The sequence below is a fragment of the Castor canadensis genome, chromosome 12 (assembly GCF_047511655.1).
Source record: "Castor canadensis chromosome 12, mCasCan1.hap1v2, whole genome shotgun sequence".
Classification (NCBI taxonomy): Eukaryota; Metazoa; Chordata; class Mammalia; order Rodentia; family Castoridae; genus Castor; species Castor canadensis.
Window position 1 is genome coordinate 102,236,942 of NC_133397.1, and position 17,422 is coordinate 102,254,363.

General features: G+C 42.8%; 2 protein-coding genes, 1 long non-coding RNA gene and 1 other non-coding gene across 8 annotated transcripts; 1 reads left to right on the plus strand and 3 right to left on the minus strand.

The window, feature by feature from the left end:
* Positions 1 to 74: 74 nt before the first annotated feature.
* Positions 75 to 8,156, minus strand: Pex11b (peroxisomal biogenesis factor 11 beta). Its single transcript, XM_020157446.2, has 4 exons — positions 7,852 to 8,156; positions 7,009 to 7,124; positions 6,465 to 6,666; positions 75 to 1,321 (listed from the first exon to the last, which is right to left on the minus strand). Exons 1-4 carry the CDS (start codon positions 7,905 to 7,907, stop codon positions 916 to 918), a joined length of 780 nt encoding a protein of 259 aa, XP_020013035.2. The 5' UTR covers positions 7,908 to 8,156; the 3' UTR covers positions 75 to 915.
* A 79-nt stretch (positions 8,157 to 8,235) lies between these two features.
* LOC109682308 (uncharacterized) lies at positions 8,236 to 17,193 on the plus strand. 4 transcript variants are annotated; one of them, XR_012439872.1, is made up of 5 exons: positions 8,236 to 8,604; positions 8,865 to 9,084; positions 12,556 to 12,762; positions 14,868 to 14,898; positions 16,178 to 17,193. It is a non-coding gene; the product is annotated as an uncharacterized lncRNA (long non-coding RNA). The 4 variants fall into 4 exon arrangements; XR_012439874.1 differs by lacking the exon at positions 16,178 to 17,193 and adding an exon at positions 15,242 to 16,170; XR_012439873.1 differs by lacking the exons at positions 14,868 to 14,898; positions 16,178 to 17,193 and having other exon boundaries at positions 8,236 to 8,585; positions 12,556 to 12,962.
* Positions 14,115 to 16,337, minus strand: Rbm8a (RNA binding motif protein 8A). 2 transcript variants are annotated; one of them, XM_020157455.2, is made up of 6 exons: positions 16,197 to 16,337; positions 15,481 to 15,540; positions 15,272 to 15,346; positions 14,964 to 15,100; positions 14,426 to 14,562; positions 14,115 to 14,324 (listed from the first exon to the last, which is right to left on the minus strand). In XM_020157455.2, exons 1-6 carry the CDS (start codon positions 16,261 to 16,263, stop codon positions 14,279 to 14,281), a joined length of 522 nt encoding a protein of 173 aa, XP_020013044.1. In that variant the 5' UTR covers positions 16,264 to 16,337; the 3' UTR covers positions 14,115 to 14,278. The 2 variants fall into 2 exon arrangements, with proteins under 2 accessions (XP_020013044.1, XP_020013043.1); XM_020157454.2 differs by having other exon boundaries at positions 15,272 to 15,349.
* On the minus strand, positions 15,866 to 15,998 carry LOC141415278 (small nucleolar RNA SNORA42/SNORA80 family). The gene has a single exon (XR_012440264.1). It is a non-coding gene; the product is annotated as a small nucleolar RNA SNORA42/SNORA80 family (small nucleolar RNA).
* Positions 17,194 to 17,422: the final 229 nt, after the last annotated feature.

The window sequence follows — 17,422 nt, forward strand, 5'->3', positions numbered from 1 at the left end:
AGGAGGATTGCAAGTTCAAAGCCAGACTGGACAACACAGTGACACCAAAACTCAAAAAAATTTTTAAAAATTAGTCAATGAGCAAACTGATCTTTAATTTGCTAACCTGGAAGGCTTGCTCTTCATTGTGGGCATAGGCCACACCTATTTACACAGAATCATTATACAGTATTTACAGCAATGCTAGACATAGCATCAATCTGGATAGGTAAAGAAGGGGTAAGATTGCTCATATCACAGGTGTTTTGTTGTTTTTTTTTTTTTTTAAAAAAAAGGAGGTGGCTAAGAACCTACTAGGGAACAAAGCTCTGAGATTAAAGTGTAAGCAGAAATCTGAAAGTGTGATATGGGGAAAGAGAAGGGCTAAAACATGAGGGGGGTTGGTGAGGTAGATACAAGGAAGCATCAAATAACTGTGGTACAGAGATATGAGTCCACTGGGACATCACATAAAGTTTGAAAAACTATGGAGTTTAAAGGTGAAAAAAAAAAAAACTGCCACAAGCCACCTCTGTGAGAAAAAAAGAAGACAGTTAGAACCTTACAAACCAAACCTTATACCTCCCCTATCAAAAGAGTAATTAATTCTGTTTAAATTCCTGGACATCAGACTGAGAAGGTGAAAAAGAAAGATGTATACAGAGAATCTTAAAAAGACCTAAGACAGACAGAGTCAGAGAGACTCAGACAATGAAGAGGAAAGGAACAAAAACTCAGGCATCTGGACACTAGAATCATTCTGTTAACAAGTCATCTGTCCTGACTTCATCTACCTCAAAGCTCTTCCCTCCACCCCTAAATCTCTATATTTTAACTTTAATCAAGGAACAGAATTAGAATGACACTGGCACATGGGGGACAATGTAAGATTCCACCTCACCAACTCAGGTCCCCTCCTTATTCTGTACTAGAATTTCAGGGCTTGAGTCGTAGCCAGGGACAGATTAGGGTAAGAATAGATAGGATGGAGGATATGAGCCCACAAAGTCCCACGATCCCAGGGCCACAGCGCCAAAGCCCTAGTTTGTCCAGTGGGATGAACAGATCACAGGCATTTCTGACTACATCCAGCAGAAGAGGGGGATGACCTCGAAGGACCCGAGCCAGGAGCAAGACTCGGAGCTGAAGCTTCACAGCCAGGTGGGGGAGGCTTCCTCCTGGAGTCCCTGGTCCCCCAGGTCCCCCAGTTTCAACTCCTCCTGGGATTACTCCTCCAGAACCTTTCAGTCGCCTGCTATAAGCTGAAGACTCTTGTTCCATCAGTAAGCGTATTTCATAAGCATCACGGCTCAAATTCATGATGAGGGAAAACAGATAGTACCTAAGATACACAGAGCAAAAGGGTTAGAAAGTGTGTGTATTTATATTTAATATATCAACATAGCACTTAAACATTTTTTCACCTAGTACAAAGGGATTCCACATTAGAACATCAGAAGCGAATGCTATAACCCATTATTAAAAATGTCCTTCCTTGCCAGGCACTATAATCCTAGCTACTTGGGAGGCTAAGATCAAGAGAATTGTGGTTTGAGGCCAGCCCAGGAAAACAGTTCAAGAGACCCCCCATATCCAAAATACCGGAGCAAAATGGACTAGAGATGCAGCTCAAGCAGTAGAGTGCCTGCTTTGTAAACACAAAGCTCTGAGTTCAAACCTCAGTCCCACCAAAAAGAAGTCCTCTCTTAAGGATATTATGCCAAGTGAAATAAATCAGACATAGAAAAACAGATACCACATAATCTCATTTATATGTTGAATCTAAAATAGTCTAATTCATAGCCAGGTGTGGTGGCTCAAGCCTATAACTCTAGCTACTTGGGAGGCAGTGATCAGGAGGAGCATGGGTTGAGGTTAGCCATGGAAAAGTTCACAGAGACCCCATTTCAACCAATAGCTGGGCACGGGGGCATGTGATTGTCATCCCAGCTATGTGTGGAAGCCCAAATAGGAGAAACATGGACCAGGCAGGCCTTGGAATAAAGCAAGGCTCTATCTCAAAAATAACCAAAGCAAAAATGGCTGGTGGAGTAGATCAAGTGGTAGAGTATCTGCCTTGCAAGTGTGAAGTCCTGAGTTCAACCCCCAGTCCCCCCAAAAATAAAATAGTCTAACTCATAGAAACACAGAACAGAAACATGGTTACTGGGGGCTAGGAAGGGGTAAAGGAAATGTGAAGATGTCCATCAAAGGGTACAAAGTTACAGTTAGGCAAGATAAATAAATTCTGGAGAGCTAACATACTGCTAGCATGGTGACCACAGTTAACAATACCATAGGGCAATGATGGAAGGGGTGAATTCAACTATGATATATTATAAGAACTTTTGTAAATGTCATAATGTACCTCCAGTACAACAATAATATAAATAAAGTAAAAAAATAAGAAAGAAGAATAAGAAAAGAAAATAATACTGAAACATATACTTTTTGTTTGTTTGTTTTTGAGACAAGTTCTCAATGTGTAGACCAGGCTGGCCTTGAACTTGAAATATTCCGGCCTCACCCTCACAGGGTTCTGAGGTTACAGACATGCACCATTATGCCCAGCTGCATTACATACTTGAAATCTGCTGAGAGGATAAATCTCAAGTATTCTCACCACTGAAACAAAGGTAAGTATGGGGTTATGAATATGTTAACTAGCTTGATTGTGATGACCATTTTACAACATACACATACAAAACATCATGGTGTACACCTTAAATACATAAAATTTCCATTTGTCAATTATACCCCAACAAGAATAAAGAAAGAAAAATAGCCCTCCCACCTTTCTGCAACTGGTGTTTCTGTCAACCTTAAGATCCTGGCTTAAAGGCTTGGGGGGCACAGCTCAAGTGGTAGAGTGAAAGCATGAGGACCAGGATTCAATCCCCAGTAGCTCAAAAATAAATAAGTACATAAATAAGTAAAATGTCTTGGCTTAAAATTCATAAGCATCATGAAATCTTCTGGGATCAACCTTAAATTACACTTTTGAGGCTACCCCTTAGCACACAACACACTCAACTTGAACCTAACAGTGCAAACCTGTTTTGAAAAAACAAACTTCAGTTGTTTGAAGAGACTCATACATACATCCTCTAAATTCAATTATTTAAGAAAAAAATCTAACCTGGGTTCTAGTGGCTTGCACCTGGAATTCTAGCTACTTGGGAGGCTGAGATCTGCAGGATCACAGTTGAAGGCCAGTGCCAGCAAATAGTTTGTGAGACTCCCATTTCCAAAATAACCAGAGCAAAATGAACTAGAGGTGTGGTTCAAGCTTTACAAGCATGAAGTCCTGAGTTCAAACTCTAGTCCCACCAGAAAAAAAAAAAAAAAAGCTAAAAACTAAAAAAAAAGAGGCACAGAAGTCTTAAGTAACTGCCAAATGTGTTAGATTGTAAATTCCTTAAGTACAAAATCTTTTAAAAAATTTTTTTACATAGGGTCTCATAGTAGTCTCAGTCCATCTGCTTCTGCCTCCAGAATGCTGAGATTATAGGTGTGAACCACCATGCCGGGCCCTTAAGTACAAAATCTATGTTATTTTTAATCTAATCTGACATCTGTGATCTATAGTCAATAAATTGTTCTAGTTTAAAAATATATCCTGAATCTAATGACATCTTTCTACCACTCTCCACAATCAATGTCTAAAACACTATCACCTCTTTTAACTGGTCTCTCTGTAGCCATTCTTGTCCCCGCCCCCAACTATTTAATTTCATAAAATAGCTAGCATAAATGTAAATCATTATTCCTGTTCTTAAAACTGTAGATACCTTAGACACGCTTACAGACTCAACATCTGGCCCCTGCCTCTTTAACTTTACCTTGTACCATTCTTTCCCTCAATCACTATGCTCCAACTATGTTTCTTTTTATGCTTTATATTTTGATTCATCAAGCTTGTTCCTGGCTTTGTACTGTCTAGACCTTCTACTTGGAATCTTCTCTCTCAAAAACTTCATGTGGCTGGCTTTTTCTTGCTCTTCAGAAGTAAGCTTAAATGTTATGTCTTCAGAGAAGACTTCTATGACCTCTCAATCTAAAGCAGTGGGCCATTTACTCTCTACCATATGACCCTATTTCAATTTCCTGCACAGTATTTGTCACTATCTGATATTCTTTTTATTTGTTGTTTGTCTACTTTCATTAAGTTCCATGGGAGCAGAGACTTCATTTGTCTTTAACCACTGTATCTGTGTTTCAACCAGTGCTGGACAGATAGTGAGAGCTCAATAAATATTTGTTGAATAAATATGGCAATGGACTCTTCAGGGAATTGCTTGTCCATACCACTCAGCCATGCCTCCATTCTCCATCCCTTATACATCATAAGCCATGTAACAGTTGTAAACTACTGAGAAAGATGAAGAGAAGAGCAAGGCAGAAATGGAGATGGAAAGATGCCACTATAATAAAAAAGAATAAAAACAATCGTAGGGAAACAAGAACCAAACACAGACATTATATACAGCCATCCCTCAGTATCTGAGGGGAATGGTCCCTGAACCCTTCTCCCCACAGATAGGAAAATGTGCAGATGCTCAAAATTGTACATTATTTGTATACAACCTATACACATCCTCTGGGATAATTTAAATCATCTTAGATTACTTATAATATTGAATGCAATGCAAATGCTATGTAAGTAGCTGGTTTACTGTATTGTTTAAAGAATAATGACAAGAAAAAAGTCTATGCATGTTGAATACAGACACAACATCTTTAAAATATTTTCGATCTGTGATTAATTGAATTTGCAGGTGAGAACCTGTGGATCTAGTGGGCCAACTGTAATAGAATTTTACTCCCAAGTCATATTTCTCTCTACCCCTTAGACCAAGCCAACATTATCTCTTGTCCATTTTCGGACACCTCCTATCATCATTCCACTGCAATCAGTTTTCCAAATCACAGTAATACAGACATTCTTCAAATACAATTTTAATCATGTCATCATCTCTGGATAAAACCTTAGATAATGTTCCATTGTACTTGAGCTAATATTTAAACCAAACAAACAAACAAAAATCTTACCATTGCCTACAAGACTCTGAATAAATGATCTGGTCCCTGTCAAATTTGAACTTAATGTACTTTACTCAATACCATCCACCATATTGGCTTTTTTTCTATTTGTCTAATTCACTGCAGTCTTTCTTTTTCTTTCTTTTTTTTTTTGGCGATAGTGGAGCTTGATCATAGGGCCCCACAGTTGTTAAGCAGGCACTTACCACTGAGCCACTCTGCCTGCCCTTTTTTGTACTAAGTATTTTTGAGATAGGGTCTGGAGAACTATTTCCTGGGGGCTGGCTTTGAACTGCGATTCTCCTGATCTCTGACTCCTCAGTAGCTAGGATTACAGAAGTTAGCCACCAGCACCTGGTGATACTGCAATCTTTCTTGATCTGAGGTCTTAGAATGTGCTATTTTCTGTTCAGAAAGATCTTTTCTTGCTACTGTTTGGTTTTGTCTAACTACTACTCAGACTTTAGGTCTGAACTAAAATATTACTCTCTCAAACAGTTCTTCCCTGACCCTTCAATCCAAATTGTCTCTTGTAATATCCTGTACTTTTCTACAAGTATATGTAAGTGGTTACTTTACTATCTGACTCCCCTCACTAGACTGTAAACTTCATGGGAGAAGGCACCATATCTGTTTGACTTTTAGCTTTATCACCTGGTACACCTAATAAATATTTCTGGAAAAAAGCTGGACTCCAGTGACTCACACCTGTAATCCTAGATACTCAGAGAGGCAAAGATCAGGAAGATTGCGGTTCGAAGCCAGCCAGAGTAAATAGTTCACAAGAACCTATTTTGAAAAATACCCAACTCAAAAAAGGCCGGTGGAGTGGTAAAGCACTTGCCTAGTAAGTGCGAGGCCCTAAGTTCAAGCCCCACTGCTGCCAAATAAATAAGTAAGTATTTCTGGAAAAGCTGAACATGGTGGCAGTAGTGTGTGCCTGTGGAGTTCCAGCCACTTGGGAGGCTAAGGAAGGAGTTTGGACCAACCTGGACAAGAAAGTGAGATCCCCATCTCTTTAAAAAAAAAAAAGAGCTGAGTGTGGTGGTTCATGCTTGTAACCCTAGCCCTGGGGGACACTGAGGCAAAAGAAAGTATGTTTCAGGTCAAAAACAGAACTGGAATCAATGAATGAACAGATAATGAACAGTAAGGAATACATCTCCCATCTGCCCCCATTAGTTATTCTCTGATAGCTTATGGGAAAGACATCTATGGTTGTTTCTTGGTCTCCATAGGGGATGGATTCCAGGACCTCCCCTGGATAACCAAATCTACAGATGCACAAGCTCCTTATAAAAAATGGCATTATATTTGCCTATAACCAGATGTGGAACCCATGGATATGAAGGGCAGACTGTATATCTGAGAAGATCTTGAGAGATTAAAAGGTTATATAGTATGGAGACTAGAAAGTCTTTTAAGATAAAAGGATAACAAACCTGAATGAACGCTGGGCCCACTTCTCCTGATCCACACTGGGAGCTAGTCCAGACTTTCCAGCCCACAGGACATTGTCACAGGCAAAGTACAAGGCTCGATTGAGGTGACTAACAGTGATGCAGAATCTCAGGACAACATCTGATAGATGCACAGCTCTTTTGGCTGATTCAAGAGCATCTGCTGAGTTACCCAGGCGTAAAACTTGTGGAGATTAACAAGGAAAGTAGAGAGATAGAGAGCAAGACACAAAAAGGGGAGAAAAGGTGAAGCAAGTGGTAGTAACAAACAATTTTTAAAAAGCAGAAAACATTCTTTTTTATTAAATTTAATTAACATTTGCCCCAGTTTAGTTTTCTCAAACTTGCCCTGTTCTCCCAGGTCATTCATTACTTCCTTATACCTGCTCTCTTATCTCAAGTACAGGCATTCAGAAAATGTGCTCAGAACCAAATGATTGAGAACTGTCAGTGGCTAAAAAAACAGGAAGGACAATAGGGATGGAAGAAAGGTTGAGGTGATAAAAAGAAAGATACAGTGGCTTACGCTTTCTTCCAAGGCTCAAGTGGCCCTCCAGTTGTCGAATCTGATTCTGTAACTCAGGACTGGCCCCATGTCTCTGCAGTGCATGGCCAAGAAGGGAGCAAGCATACTGGGCGGCCCTGGAGGAGAAGACAGGCAACGTAAATTGGAGACCTCCTCCTCAAAAATGTCCTCCAAAAGACAGGGATGGACTTTCCATTTCCTCCTCTCCATATCTCACCGTTTCTCCTCCAGACCACGGGAAGATAAAAGCATAAGGATAAAAAAAGCCTAGGAGGAGATGGGGAGCACTATTTAGAGTTGAGAAAATAAAAGATTTGACAATGATGAGGCCTAAAGGGGTCAGGTGACAGAAGGGGCCATCACAAGCCACATCGGTGTGAGGTGTAGGTGACATATGGGACAGAGGGGGACAGCTGGAGGGCAGATCTTTCTGAATGGAGATCAAGACAGAGAGAGGGGCAGAGTGGCTCCCAGGTGACAGGGTAAGGGGACACAGAATTGGAGAACGTCTCCTCAGCTCTGAGTACAAAGTCCGGTCGCTATCCTCCACGGGGCATATCCTCCAGTACAGCCCAGGGAGGAAACTGTTGATCTTATGTGGCCATAGCTACCCTGGGCGGCCTCCCCGCTGGCCCACTCGTGCCTCAGTTTCCCCATCTTTCCCAGGAGCAGAAAAGAACCATCCCCTCACGACCAGCTCAAATCTGCGCCTCACGGTACGTTCGGGGCCCCGTAGCCCGAGTTGACCCTTTCGGACCCCCGTAGCCTGGCTCGACCTCACCTCACCAGAATTTTCCTCGGCCCACCCCCATCCCCCATCCCCCATCCCTATTTCGGCCGCACCTACACAGCCGCTCCCGGGCCTGGCTCTGAGAGCTGAAGCGGACCCAGGCGTCCATGTCAGCGGCCGCCGCGGCTCCACAGCACCGCTACCGCCCTCCTTTCAGCTCCTAGTCACGCCTCTTAGGCGATCAACGGTGCTTCGCGAGGGACAAACTATATCCGAGCAGAAAGCTAGCGGAGTCGGCCCTTGAAGTGGCATTTCAGCGTGCCAAGCACTTCTCTCTAAGCCCGCGCTTGCGGGTTAAAAGCGCGCGTCTTTACGACCGATCACCCATTTATAAGACGGACTCACTGCCTGAGCCCTCCGCCAGCCGCACCTTCCACTTTAAATATTCAGGAAGGGCGGGGCCTTCGGGGAGCGTGGCCAGAGGGAAGGGCGGGGCCAGAAAGCACCGCAGTGATCTTCTTGTCCGCCGCGGGGCGAGCCCGCCGGGGCACTGGCGGAGCACCCAGCCTCCACTCATGACGCGAATCCAGGGCTCTCAACGCTAAAAACGTCTTAGGCGGTACAAGCCCGAAGCCCAGACTAATCTTTCCAAAGGAAAGGGGGGCATGATCAGCACCCGATTCCTGTTTGGTGACCTCCTCTAGAATAGATGGAGACTTTAATTGGACGACTTTCGCAATAACCAGCTTCAGATCCTAAAAAGAGAGCGAAGAATCAGCGGCCAAAGCTAACGCTCCATACCCACACTTCATCCTCCTCACCCTTTCCTTCCAGGCCATGTCTGCAGGCAAAGACACCGCTTGGGGGTCAGCAGTGGGGGAGGAGGTCTGGGCGGGATCAGGAGTGGAGGTGGAGGGCGCAGAGCTACCAACCTTCTCAGATGCAGCCAAAGTCCGAGTGGGAGTGACCATTGTGCTCTTTGTTTCTTTCGCTGGAAGGAACCTGGCAGTGCTGTGGTCAGTGACTGGGCCGCAACCCAGCCAGCTCCGTCCCTCTCCAGTCCGGATACTCTTCGCCCATTTAGCAGCTGCCGACTTACTGGTCACTTTTGTGGTTATGCCCCTAGATGCTACCTGGAATGTTACTGTGCAATGGCTGGCCGGAGACATCCCACGTCCGACACTTAGGTTCCTGAAACTAACGGCCGTGTATGCCGCAGCTTTCCTGCCTGTGGTATTGGGCTCCACCGCCAGGCGGCAGTACTCATCCCTCTTGGGTCCGGTTCAGGTGGAAGGAAACTTCTGGGGACAGCCTGGGGACTTAGTTTCCTGCTTGCCTTGCCCCAGGTAAGTAACGTGTCAGGACTCAGGACTGCTGGGCTGGATAGCATTTTGGTTACACAGTATGAACCGTGGGAGTTAATGTGCACTAGGTTGTCATTAGTCATTATCCTCAGGGAGGGAGCCTCTGCTATTTCTGGGGCAAGTTAATATGATTTTCATGTTAACATACATCTGTTAAGAGTCTATCTTTTTTAAAAGCAGCACCCTATTGTTAGTGCCTCTTCCTTTAGATTTGACTCTGCCTGGCTACCATCTCCTTGCATCATCCACCACCACCTCCTTCAGGAAATTGGTGCAGAAACTCTGGGAGAGGCAGGAAACATATGGGGGTGTAATAAGAAGTGAAGTGATCGCCTTTGGGTAAAACTTTGTGGTACATTCATGGATTCAAAAGATAATGTGTGTCCTGCCTTTGAGAAATGTATAGGTTAGTGCAGGAGATAAACTAAGCAATTACAGTATGGTGTGCAGCCAAGCATTATGCTAAAGGAAAGGAGTTCAAAAACAATAGAATGTCTCTGATGCACTTATGGTCAGGAACAGCTTTCCAGAGATGATAAAATTTAGTGGGAGTTTTTATTTATTTCTTCTTCAAATACTGGAGTTTGAACTTGGGACTCTGCACTTATGCAGGGATTCTGCCCTTTGAGCTATGCCTCCAGCAAAAATCTTGTTCTTGAAAGATAGAAAATTGTTAAATTAAAGCAGGAGAAATGCTGGCAGGATGAGGAATAGGGAGGTCTCAAAGAGTTGGTATTGAAGTTGAGAACTAGGAATGGTTGAGTTCAATAAGCAGGGAGGGGAAAGGTGGGCCAGATCACAAATAAGATTAAGAGGTAAAGAGTGACATAGTTTTGTATTTCTCATGCTAGTGTATTGTTGAATGGGTGTTAAAACTAGGAAGAAGAGAGCACTTGAACTTGAGTACTGGTTAATCAGATCTCAGCACTGAAAAGGAGCTAGAAATATAAAGACCTACATGTAGAGCATTTCCTTCAAACTTCAAAACAAAAGCCACTACCAATGCATAGCAGCATCTCGAGACTGCAGAGCTAGGGTTATGTCTGGAAAGAGGCCAAAAAAGGCCTATGATTTTAGTCTCTGCAATGATCATATATTATAGTCAGATTTAAGATTTGATCCTGAAATCCTAAAATATTAGAAATTTAACTATTAGAAATTAATTATTAAATCTGACTGTAGGGCTGGGACTGTAGCACAATAAGTTAGTGTTTGCCTAGCATGTATAAGGCCCAGGGCTCAATGAACGGTACCACAAAAACAAAACAAACATACAAAAACCCTACTTGCATCAATGTCACACAAACTGGGCCTTCACCACCCCACACTTTAAAAAGGCTATTGCTACAGTGCAATTGGAATTACAGTTCCATTTGTTTACGTGAAACATATCTGAAATGTGGACTGGGAATTAGAAGACTTGTCTTTTTTGCACTGACTGTTTTACTTTTTTCTTCCCTCCTTCCCAGTCTAGGCGGTAGCACTAACTAGCTTTTGACTTTCACTGAGTCACTTGAAATTCATGGGGTACAAGATGATAGAATAGGAAATTAATTTCATCCTCTTACCTGGCAAGCTAACAATGGCAAACTGGTTGTGACATATGTATGTGCAAAAGGTTATATATTTGGTTCCAGATTAGTGTCCTGTTGGATACATTCTGCATTGCCATATGCTACAACTTAAATTTTATGTATTTAAAATATTAGTGTCAATAAAAAAAATTTAGTGTGATAAAAGTATGCCAAGGAAGTATTAGCATAGTTAGAAATTACTTAATTTTGTAGACTCAAGCTTTCAAGTTACTAATAGTTAAAAAGAAGGGTTTCTACTTCAAGTGGTAAGTTACATAGGAGAAATGAGAGGTAGAAGGCTATGAACCAAACTGTAAGTCCAGAAGCTTTGACTATTTTTTACACTTTCCACAATAAATACTACTAGACATAATGCAAAAAACAAAAACAAAACAAAAAAACAGGGCCGGGTGCCAGAGGCTTGTGCCTGTAATCCTAGCTACACAGAGGCAGAGATCAGGATCTTGGTTCAAAGCCAGCCAGGTTACATAGTTCCGAGAGACCCTATCTGGAAAAAACCCATCACAAAAAGGGGCTGGTGGTGGTATACAGGCCACCTGAGTTCAAACCACAATACCGCAAAAAAATAAAAAAATCAACACTCAGAAATAAGTGGACACAGGGTAGGGAAAAGACTACTTCCCAACCAGGTCAGTAGCCTGGGTTGTATCTCCAAATAGTTCATAAAACTGCCTTTGGCTGATTGATACTGTTTCACCTTTCCCAGAAGTCCCTGGCAGAACTGTCTCAAATACCTCAGGAGTATCTAGGAATCTGATACCTACTGGGCTTACCTTCTATCAAACTAATATTGACTCAATCTACATTCGTAGAATCAAGGCACTTTAACCCTATAGTGTTTTTCTAAAGTGAAAAATATTCTGCTGATAGTCACAAAACAAAAACAACCCAGCAATTTAAAAAAGGTGAGGGGCAGCCAACATTTGGAAAATGCTAAATTTTATTATTCACCATAATTGTTGTACCTAAAACTAAAGGTCACTTGAGAAGGACCACAAAATAGCCGGAAGTTTTAGCAACACCTATTATTCTGTGAGAAAATTTCTTTTTGCTGGGACATGGTGGTGCATGCTATAAATCTCAGCTACCTGGGAGGCTAAGGTAGGGAGATCTTGAGTTCAAAACTAGCCTGGGCTACACAGCAAGACCTTGTCTCAAAAAAAAGAAAATTTTGCTTTTTCCACAGAATTTATCATAGATATACCAGGAACACTGTATCAGCTAAAAGTATGGGTGAAGTGATAGATACCATTTTATGAAGTGCAATGTTAGAATATTTGAGGAAGCAGGATTCCTTTAAGTTCCAGGATTTAACAAGCCTCATGCTCAGCTCCATATTCAAGCCTCTAGGAGACAGGCATTTTCAAGGCACATTTTTCACCTTTTTAAAGTTGGCACCATAGCCAGGTGTGGGTGGCTCATGTCTATAATCCTAGCTACTCAGGAGGCAGAGATCAGGAGGAGCACGGTTCTAAGTCAACCTCAGGCAAACAGTTCACCACACCCTGTCTTGAAAATACCCAACACAAAAAAGGGCTGGTGGGGTGGCTCAAATGGTAGAGTACCTAGCTAGCAAGTGTGAGGTACTGAGTTCAGACCCCAGTACTAGAGAGAAAAAACCTCCCAAACCAATAAAGTGGCACTATGTATGGACTACTCAATACCATTCTGAATAGGTGCTGCTAAAATTTCAGGCTATTTTACAGCCACTCTTTAGTGACCTTTAATCTTAGGAACAGTAACTATAATGACGACTAGTAACTCCATGAGTAAAGGATGAATTGGGAGATATTGTGATGCAGGTGGATAGTTATGAGGGTGTGGGAACCAGTTCTAATAGTTCTCAACTCCACTCTAGCTGTTCCTGTTTCACACTGTCCACCGAGCTGGCCCAGTCCCCTTCAGTGTGTCACCAAATGGAGCTTCAAGGCTCAATGGCAAGAAACCACCTATAATCTCTTCACCTTCTGCTGCCTTTTTCTGCTACCACTGACTGTCATGGCCATCTGCTATAGCCATATTGTCCTCAGTGTGTCCAGTCCCCAGACCACAAGGGGGATCCATGGTGAGAGTCCAATTTAGTTCCCAGGTCTTAATCCTTACCACTAACATCATTTATTTATCAATCTGCCTGATATCTGTCAGTCACTAACCCAAAGTGACATGCTAACTATATTTCTATCACTGATGCTGAAGAATTTATTGAATGCCCTTAACTCTAAACTGCCTCTAGCTAAATTGAGTAAACTGAGCAAATATTGGAAAGAGAGGTGATCAGTATTCTTTTATTCTTAAACACCAAGTGTTAAATAGATTTGGTGGCTTAATCTAATACACCACTTCAATCAAAACCTTTTCTCCACTGGGTGTCAGAGAAAGGTTCATGCCTGTAATCCTAGCTACTCAAGAGATAGAGATCAGGAGGATGGTGGCTTGAAGCCAGCCCCAGGCAAATAGTTCATGAGACCCTATGTCAAGAAACCCCATCACAAAAGTGGGCTAGTGGAGTGGCTCAAGGTTGTAGGCCCTGAGTTCAAACCCCAGTACCACCAAAAAAAAAAAAAAAAAAAAAAGAAAAAGCCATTTCTCCAACATGTCTGTCACACGGCCTGGGAACATAGTCCCATGTTGGGAAAGAGGGTTTACAGCATTCTTCTCCTTGTGGGGGTTGGATGGGAGCTACATCTCACTGTCTGTACCTCCATCAGTTCATCCCATATATAGCTCAGAAGTTGAGCAGTTCTGAACTTGAGTATATTTTCTAAATTCCCAGCCCCTGACAGTGAATTTGCCCTCTGCCGCTCCTCACACATTCATCCTCATGTTCGCCTTTGGGCCCTGTGGTTCTCTGCTGGACACCTTATTATCTACTGGTTCTATGGTACTGGTTTTCCCCCACCATGATAACTGAAGTCCCTCCCAGCCTCAGCCACATCCTTTTTCTCTTTGGCCTCCTCAATGCTCCTTTGGATCCTCTCCTCTATGGGGCCTTCACCCTTGGCTGCAAGAGAGGGCACCAAGAACTTAGAATAGACTCCTTCAGGGAAGTAGGATCTGGAAGAATCCTCCTTGACATGACAGGAGATTCAAGCCCTCAGACAGCTGGAAGTACAAATAAATGTGACATTAAGAACAAAGGAGAAACAAAAAGAGAAATCTTATAATATCCATCTGTTCACAACAGGGTATATAGGAACAGAATAATTATTCTCTAATACCACAGTAATGTCTCACTGCTACCCTTGTTCTTTTAACTCCCAAGAAAAAAAAATTGCTGAGCAGAATCTCTACTTTAACTTTACAAGAAACTCATAGAATTTCATCCCTGGCAGAAATACCTTCACAATGACCTTTACTGCCTTACTGCAAAAAGTGCTTCAGAGCTTTCAATTTTAGAAAAAGAAAAGTAATGTTAAATGTAGAAAACAAAAATGGAACATTTATTTGTAACTCTAAAGAAACACTAAGCAATAAGGGTAAGAGATTAAATACAAACACAGCCAGTTCCACCCTAGCCCTGTTTCTCCAAGGCTGTTATGTCCAAATGGAATCTTAGAGAGACCGCTTCAACAAAGGACTTGTCAACGACGTCTCCTATCTGGACTCCTACTACGTCTTCGGCCACCTCTAAGAAAAGAGAAAGAGGAAAGGGAGTCCATTAGTGGTACACAGTACCTTGTACTTTGCTCATTTCCATTCACCAAGATAGTGTTGCCCTCTCTCTTTACCTCCTCTTGCCCTTGGGTGGACCCCGAACAAAACACCAGTCCACGCTGATTGGCTGTCCCATCAAATCCTGGCCATTGAGTCCCTCCATGGCAGCCTGGGCCTCTTTGTATGTTTCATACTCAACTAGAGTATACCCCTAAGACAAGTGAAAAGACAGATATCAAAACCCTCTTATTAGGAGCTGGTGGTGTGTCTTAAGTGTAGAGTACCTGTTTAGCAAGTGCAAGGCTCCTCAAATCCCAGTTAGCCACACACCCCCAAAAAAACCCTCCTATTTTACCAATCCTCAACAAGTACCCTCTTCCTCAAATCCAAACTCACTTAACAGAAAAACTTATTACACAATGAATGTACATATATCCCTATGGTAATTGTCTGCTTTCTTTCTGAATGTTTCTTTTCTGTGTCTAATAACATAGTTCCAATGTTATTTTATTTCAGCTTTCTTCTTGGCCAACCACTGTAAATATAGGTAAGCCACCAATACTGTCTAAGGGTTATGGGAGAAGGGAAACAATGAAGTATAATTTAGGATACCTTCAGGTATCCTGTACGCCTATCCAGGTTGAGGTGGATGTTTTTAATTTCCCCATATTCGGCGAATTTGTCGTGGATATCTTCTTCAGTGGCTTCCTCATGGACTCCAGTGACAAAGAGAATCCAGCCTTCAACAGCTGTTGGGGAAGGGAGGGTGATTGTAGGAACAGGAGAAAAAAACTTCAAGAACAGCAGGAGTGCAGTGAATATGGACTCTAAGAGACTTTTTAAGCGATCCCATTCCTACTACATTCATTTTTATTGGATTTTGCCTATAGACGGATCCCCACAGGTTCCATTTTACTCACAGCGTTGTGGTCCGGGTTCATCGCCATCCTGCTCCACGCTGTCATAATCCTCCCGCATCCGAGCTCGGGACCCCTCTTCTATAAAAAACACACACCAGATCACCGAAAACTCTCCCTTCCTCCTAGTGTTACCCATGAGTCGAGTGGGGACTCAAAAATTCGTAGCTCTTACCCTATTAGATCACTCTACCCGTGTTCCCCACACTCACCGGAGCCGAAGCCGCGGCCCTTTCGTTTCTTCGCTTTTTCTTTCAGTTTGTGGATGCTCTCTGGAGCCCCAGAAAAGAATTGAGTAACAAAGACAAGAGTCATTTGTAACAACTGTCTCTTTCCCAAGACAATATTTTTTTTACTTTTTTGCAGCACTGGGGTTTGAACCTGGGGCTTTAGCTTGCTAGGCAGGCGCTCTACCACTTGAGCCACTCCGCCAGCCCTTTTTATGCGTGTTGGACATTTTCAAGATGCGACTATTTGCCCAGGTTGGCTTCAACTCGCGATCCTGCGAATCTCTCCTTCCCAAGTAGCTAGAATTACAGGCATGGCTGTGAGCCACTGGCGCTGGGTTCTAAGACTATGTTTTTTTTTGTTGTTACAAATTGTGCCACCTTTTTCAGTGCTCATAGCCCACAGGCCAGAAAGCTACGCAATGGTTCGAGGCTGCAGTTCTGGCATGTGTACACTATGACAGGCCCACAGAGAAGGATGTGCCATAAATCCATTACCCTGCTCAAGACAATATCTGGAAAGCGTACCCCATCCCTTCACCTCATAGTCCTTACCGCGTCCCGCCCCAGTTCCTGCCAAAGGGGGCGGAGTCTCCGAGACCCAGTTCCCTTGCCCCATCCACCCTCCCGGGGAAATTTCTCCCATCATATTCTTCTCTCGCACCTTCCCCTCTTCCCGCAGCCGCATCCACTGTCCTCACCGTCCCCATCCTCATCCATGGCGAAATCTTCGCCGCCGGCCTCGTGAAGATCTAGCACGTCCGCCATCTTGCCTTCTTCCGAGCTCTGGTCTGTTCTGCTAAAGAACTAGGCACCTCGGAAACTGTCGCAGAGGGGAAAGGTCACCAGTCAAGCTGACCAATAAAGTGCTAACTCTTAGCCCCGCCCCTGGCGCGGAAAAAATTCGTAATAAAGGCGGGTCTAGTTTAGAAAGGTGCCGGAAGTCCTGTAGCCATCTTGAGCAGGTCGCGAGTTTAATGCAGCCGCCTTTGGGCGGACAAGCTAGGAGGGTAGGTGGAGCCAGTGGCTTCCTCTTAGCAACTAGAAGTCCTACTAGCTAGAAATCCTAACAATGAAGCCCGACCTAATTTCCTTATAAGAAGGTGGTTTTCTGTGTCTCCACCCCAAACTAGGAAATGGGAGTTGAACGTTTTTTTTTTTTTATTTCAAAACTTCCAGGCCTGTACTTTGTCCAAGGAGCAGCTGCCCGATCTATGATAAAAAAAAATTTTTTTTTTTTTAAAAAAAAAGGTCATTCCGCAATGCTGGCTCAAATATCTGTCTCTGGAACGTACAACAGCACCAATTTCTTTCAAGAAATCTAACGGACCTGGTGCAGTTGAAATTTGATTGGTGAGACAGCTTTTTCTTTTTTAAATTACAAATTTTTTAAAAATTAAGACAAACCTCCCAATTCTCCTTGCCATCTTTGGGAATTGAAGAAAAAGGTGAGGGGGGGAGGAAGAGTCACGGCTTCAAACAAAAACAGTGTCTTTAACTTCTTTGAGGATGTTATAGGTGTTTCACGTTTAAAAAAGCAGGGTTGAGGCAAAACCCATATTGCCTCCAAATTCTGGAATCTTGATGTAAGCCTTTAACAGCACTGGACTGTGGATTCACTCATTAACTTACCAATCAAGTAGTTATATGTGTCTAATATTAAAGAAAGTGCTGACAATAAAAGGATAAATAACTGCATTGCCTACATTGACTTTGTAGTTACAGTGCACTATGAAAGTGATAATTGCTATCATGAAGTGTAATGACGGGCTGTGGATGTAGCTCTGTGGTAGATGGGTTCCATCCCCAGCACCACATAAAGAAAAACCAAAAACAAAGTGCAATGACAGCACAAAGAAAGTTTTTAGGGTGGAGGAGGGCTTGGCATTGGAAATGGGCCTTTGAGGCTGAGTGATTTTCTAGCCAA

Bases quoted from the DNA above. Each gene is read 5' to 3' on its own strand.
- Rbm8a (XM_020157454.2), bottom strand. From the start codon at position 16,263: ATGGCGGACGTGCTAGATCTTCACGAGGCCGGCGGCGAAGATTTCGCC. The intron at 15,541-16,196 runs GTGAGGACAGTG...CTGGGGCTCCAG, and splicing joins CATGGATGAGGATGGGGACG to AGAGCATCCACAAACTGAAA. The intron at 15,350-15,480 runs GTGAGTGTGGGG...TGTTTTTTATAG, and splicing joins GGGCCGCGGCTTCGGCTCCG to AAGAGGGGTCCCGAGCTCGG.
- Pex11b (XM_020157446.2), bottom strand. From the start codon at position 7,907: ATGGACGCCTGGGTCCGCTTCAGCTCTCAGAGCCAGGCCCGGGAGCGG. The intron at 7,125-7,851 runs GTGCGGCCGAAA...CTTCTCCTCCAG, and splicing joins GCCCGGGAGCGGCTGTGTAG to GGCCGCCCAGTATGCTTGCT. The intron at 1,322-6,464 runs GTTTGTTATCCT...TGTGTATCTTAG, and splicing joins TGGGCCCAGCGTTCATTCAG to GTACTATCTGTTTTCCCTCA.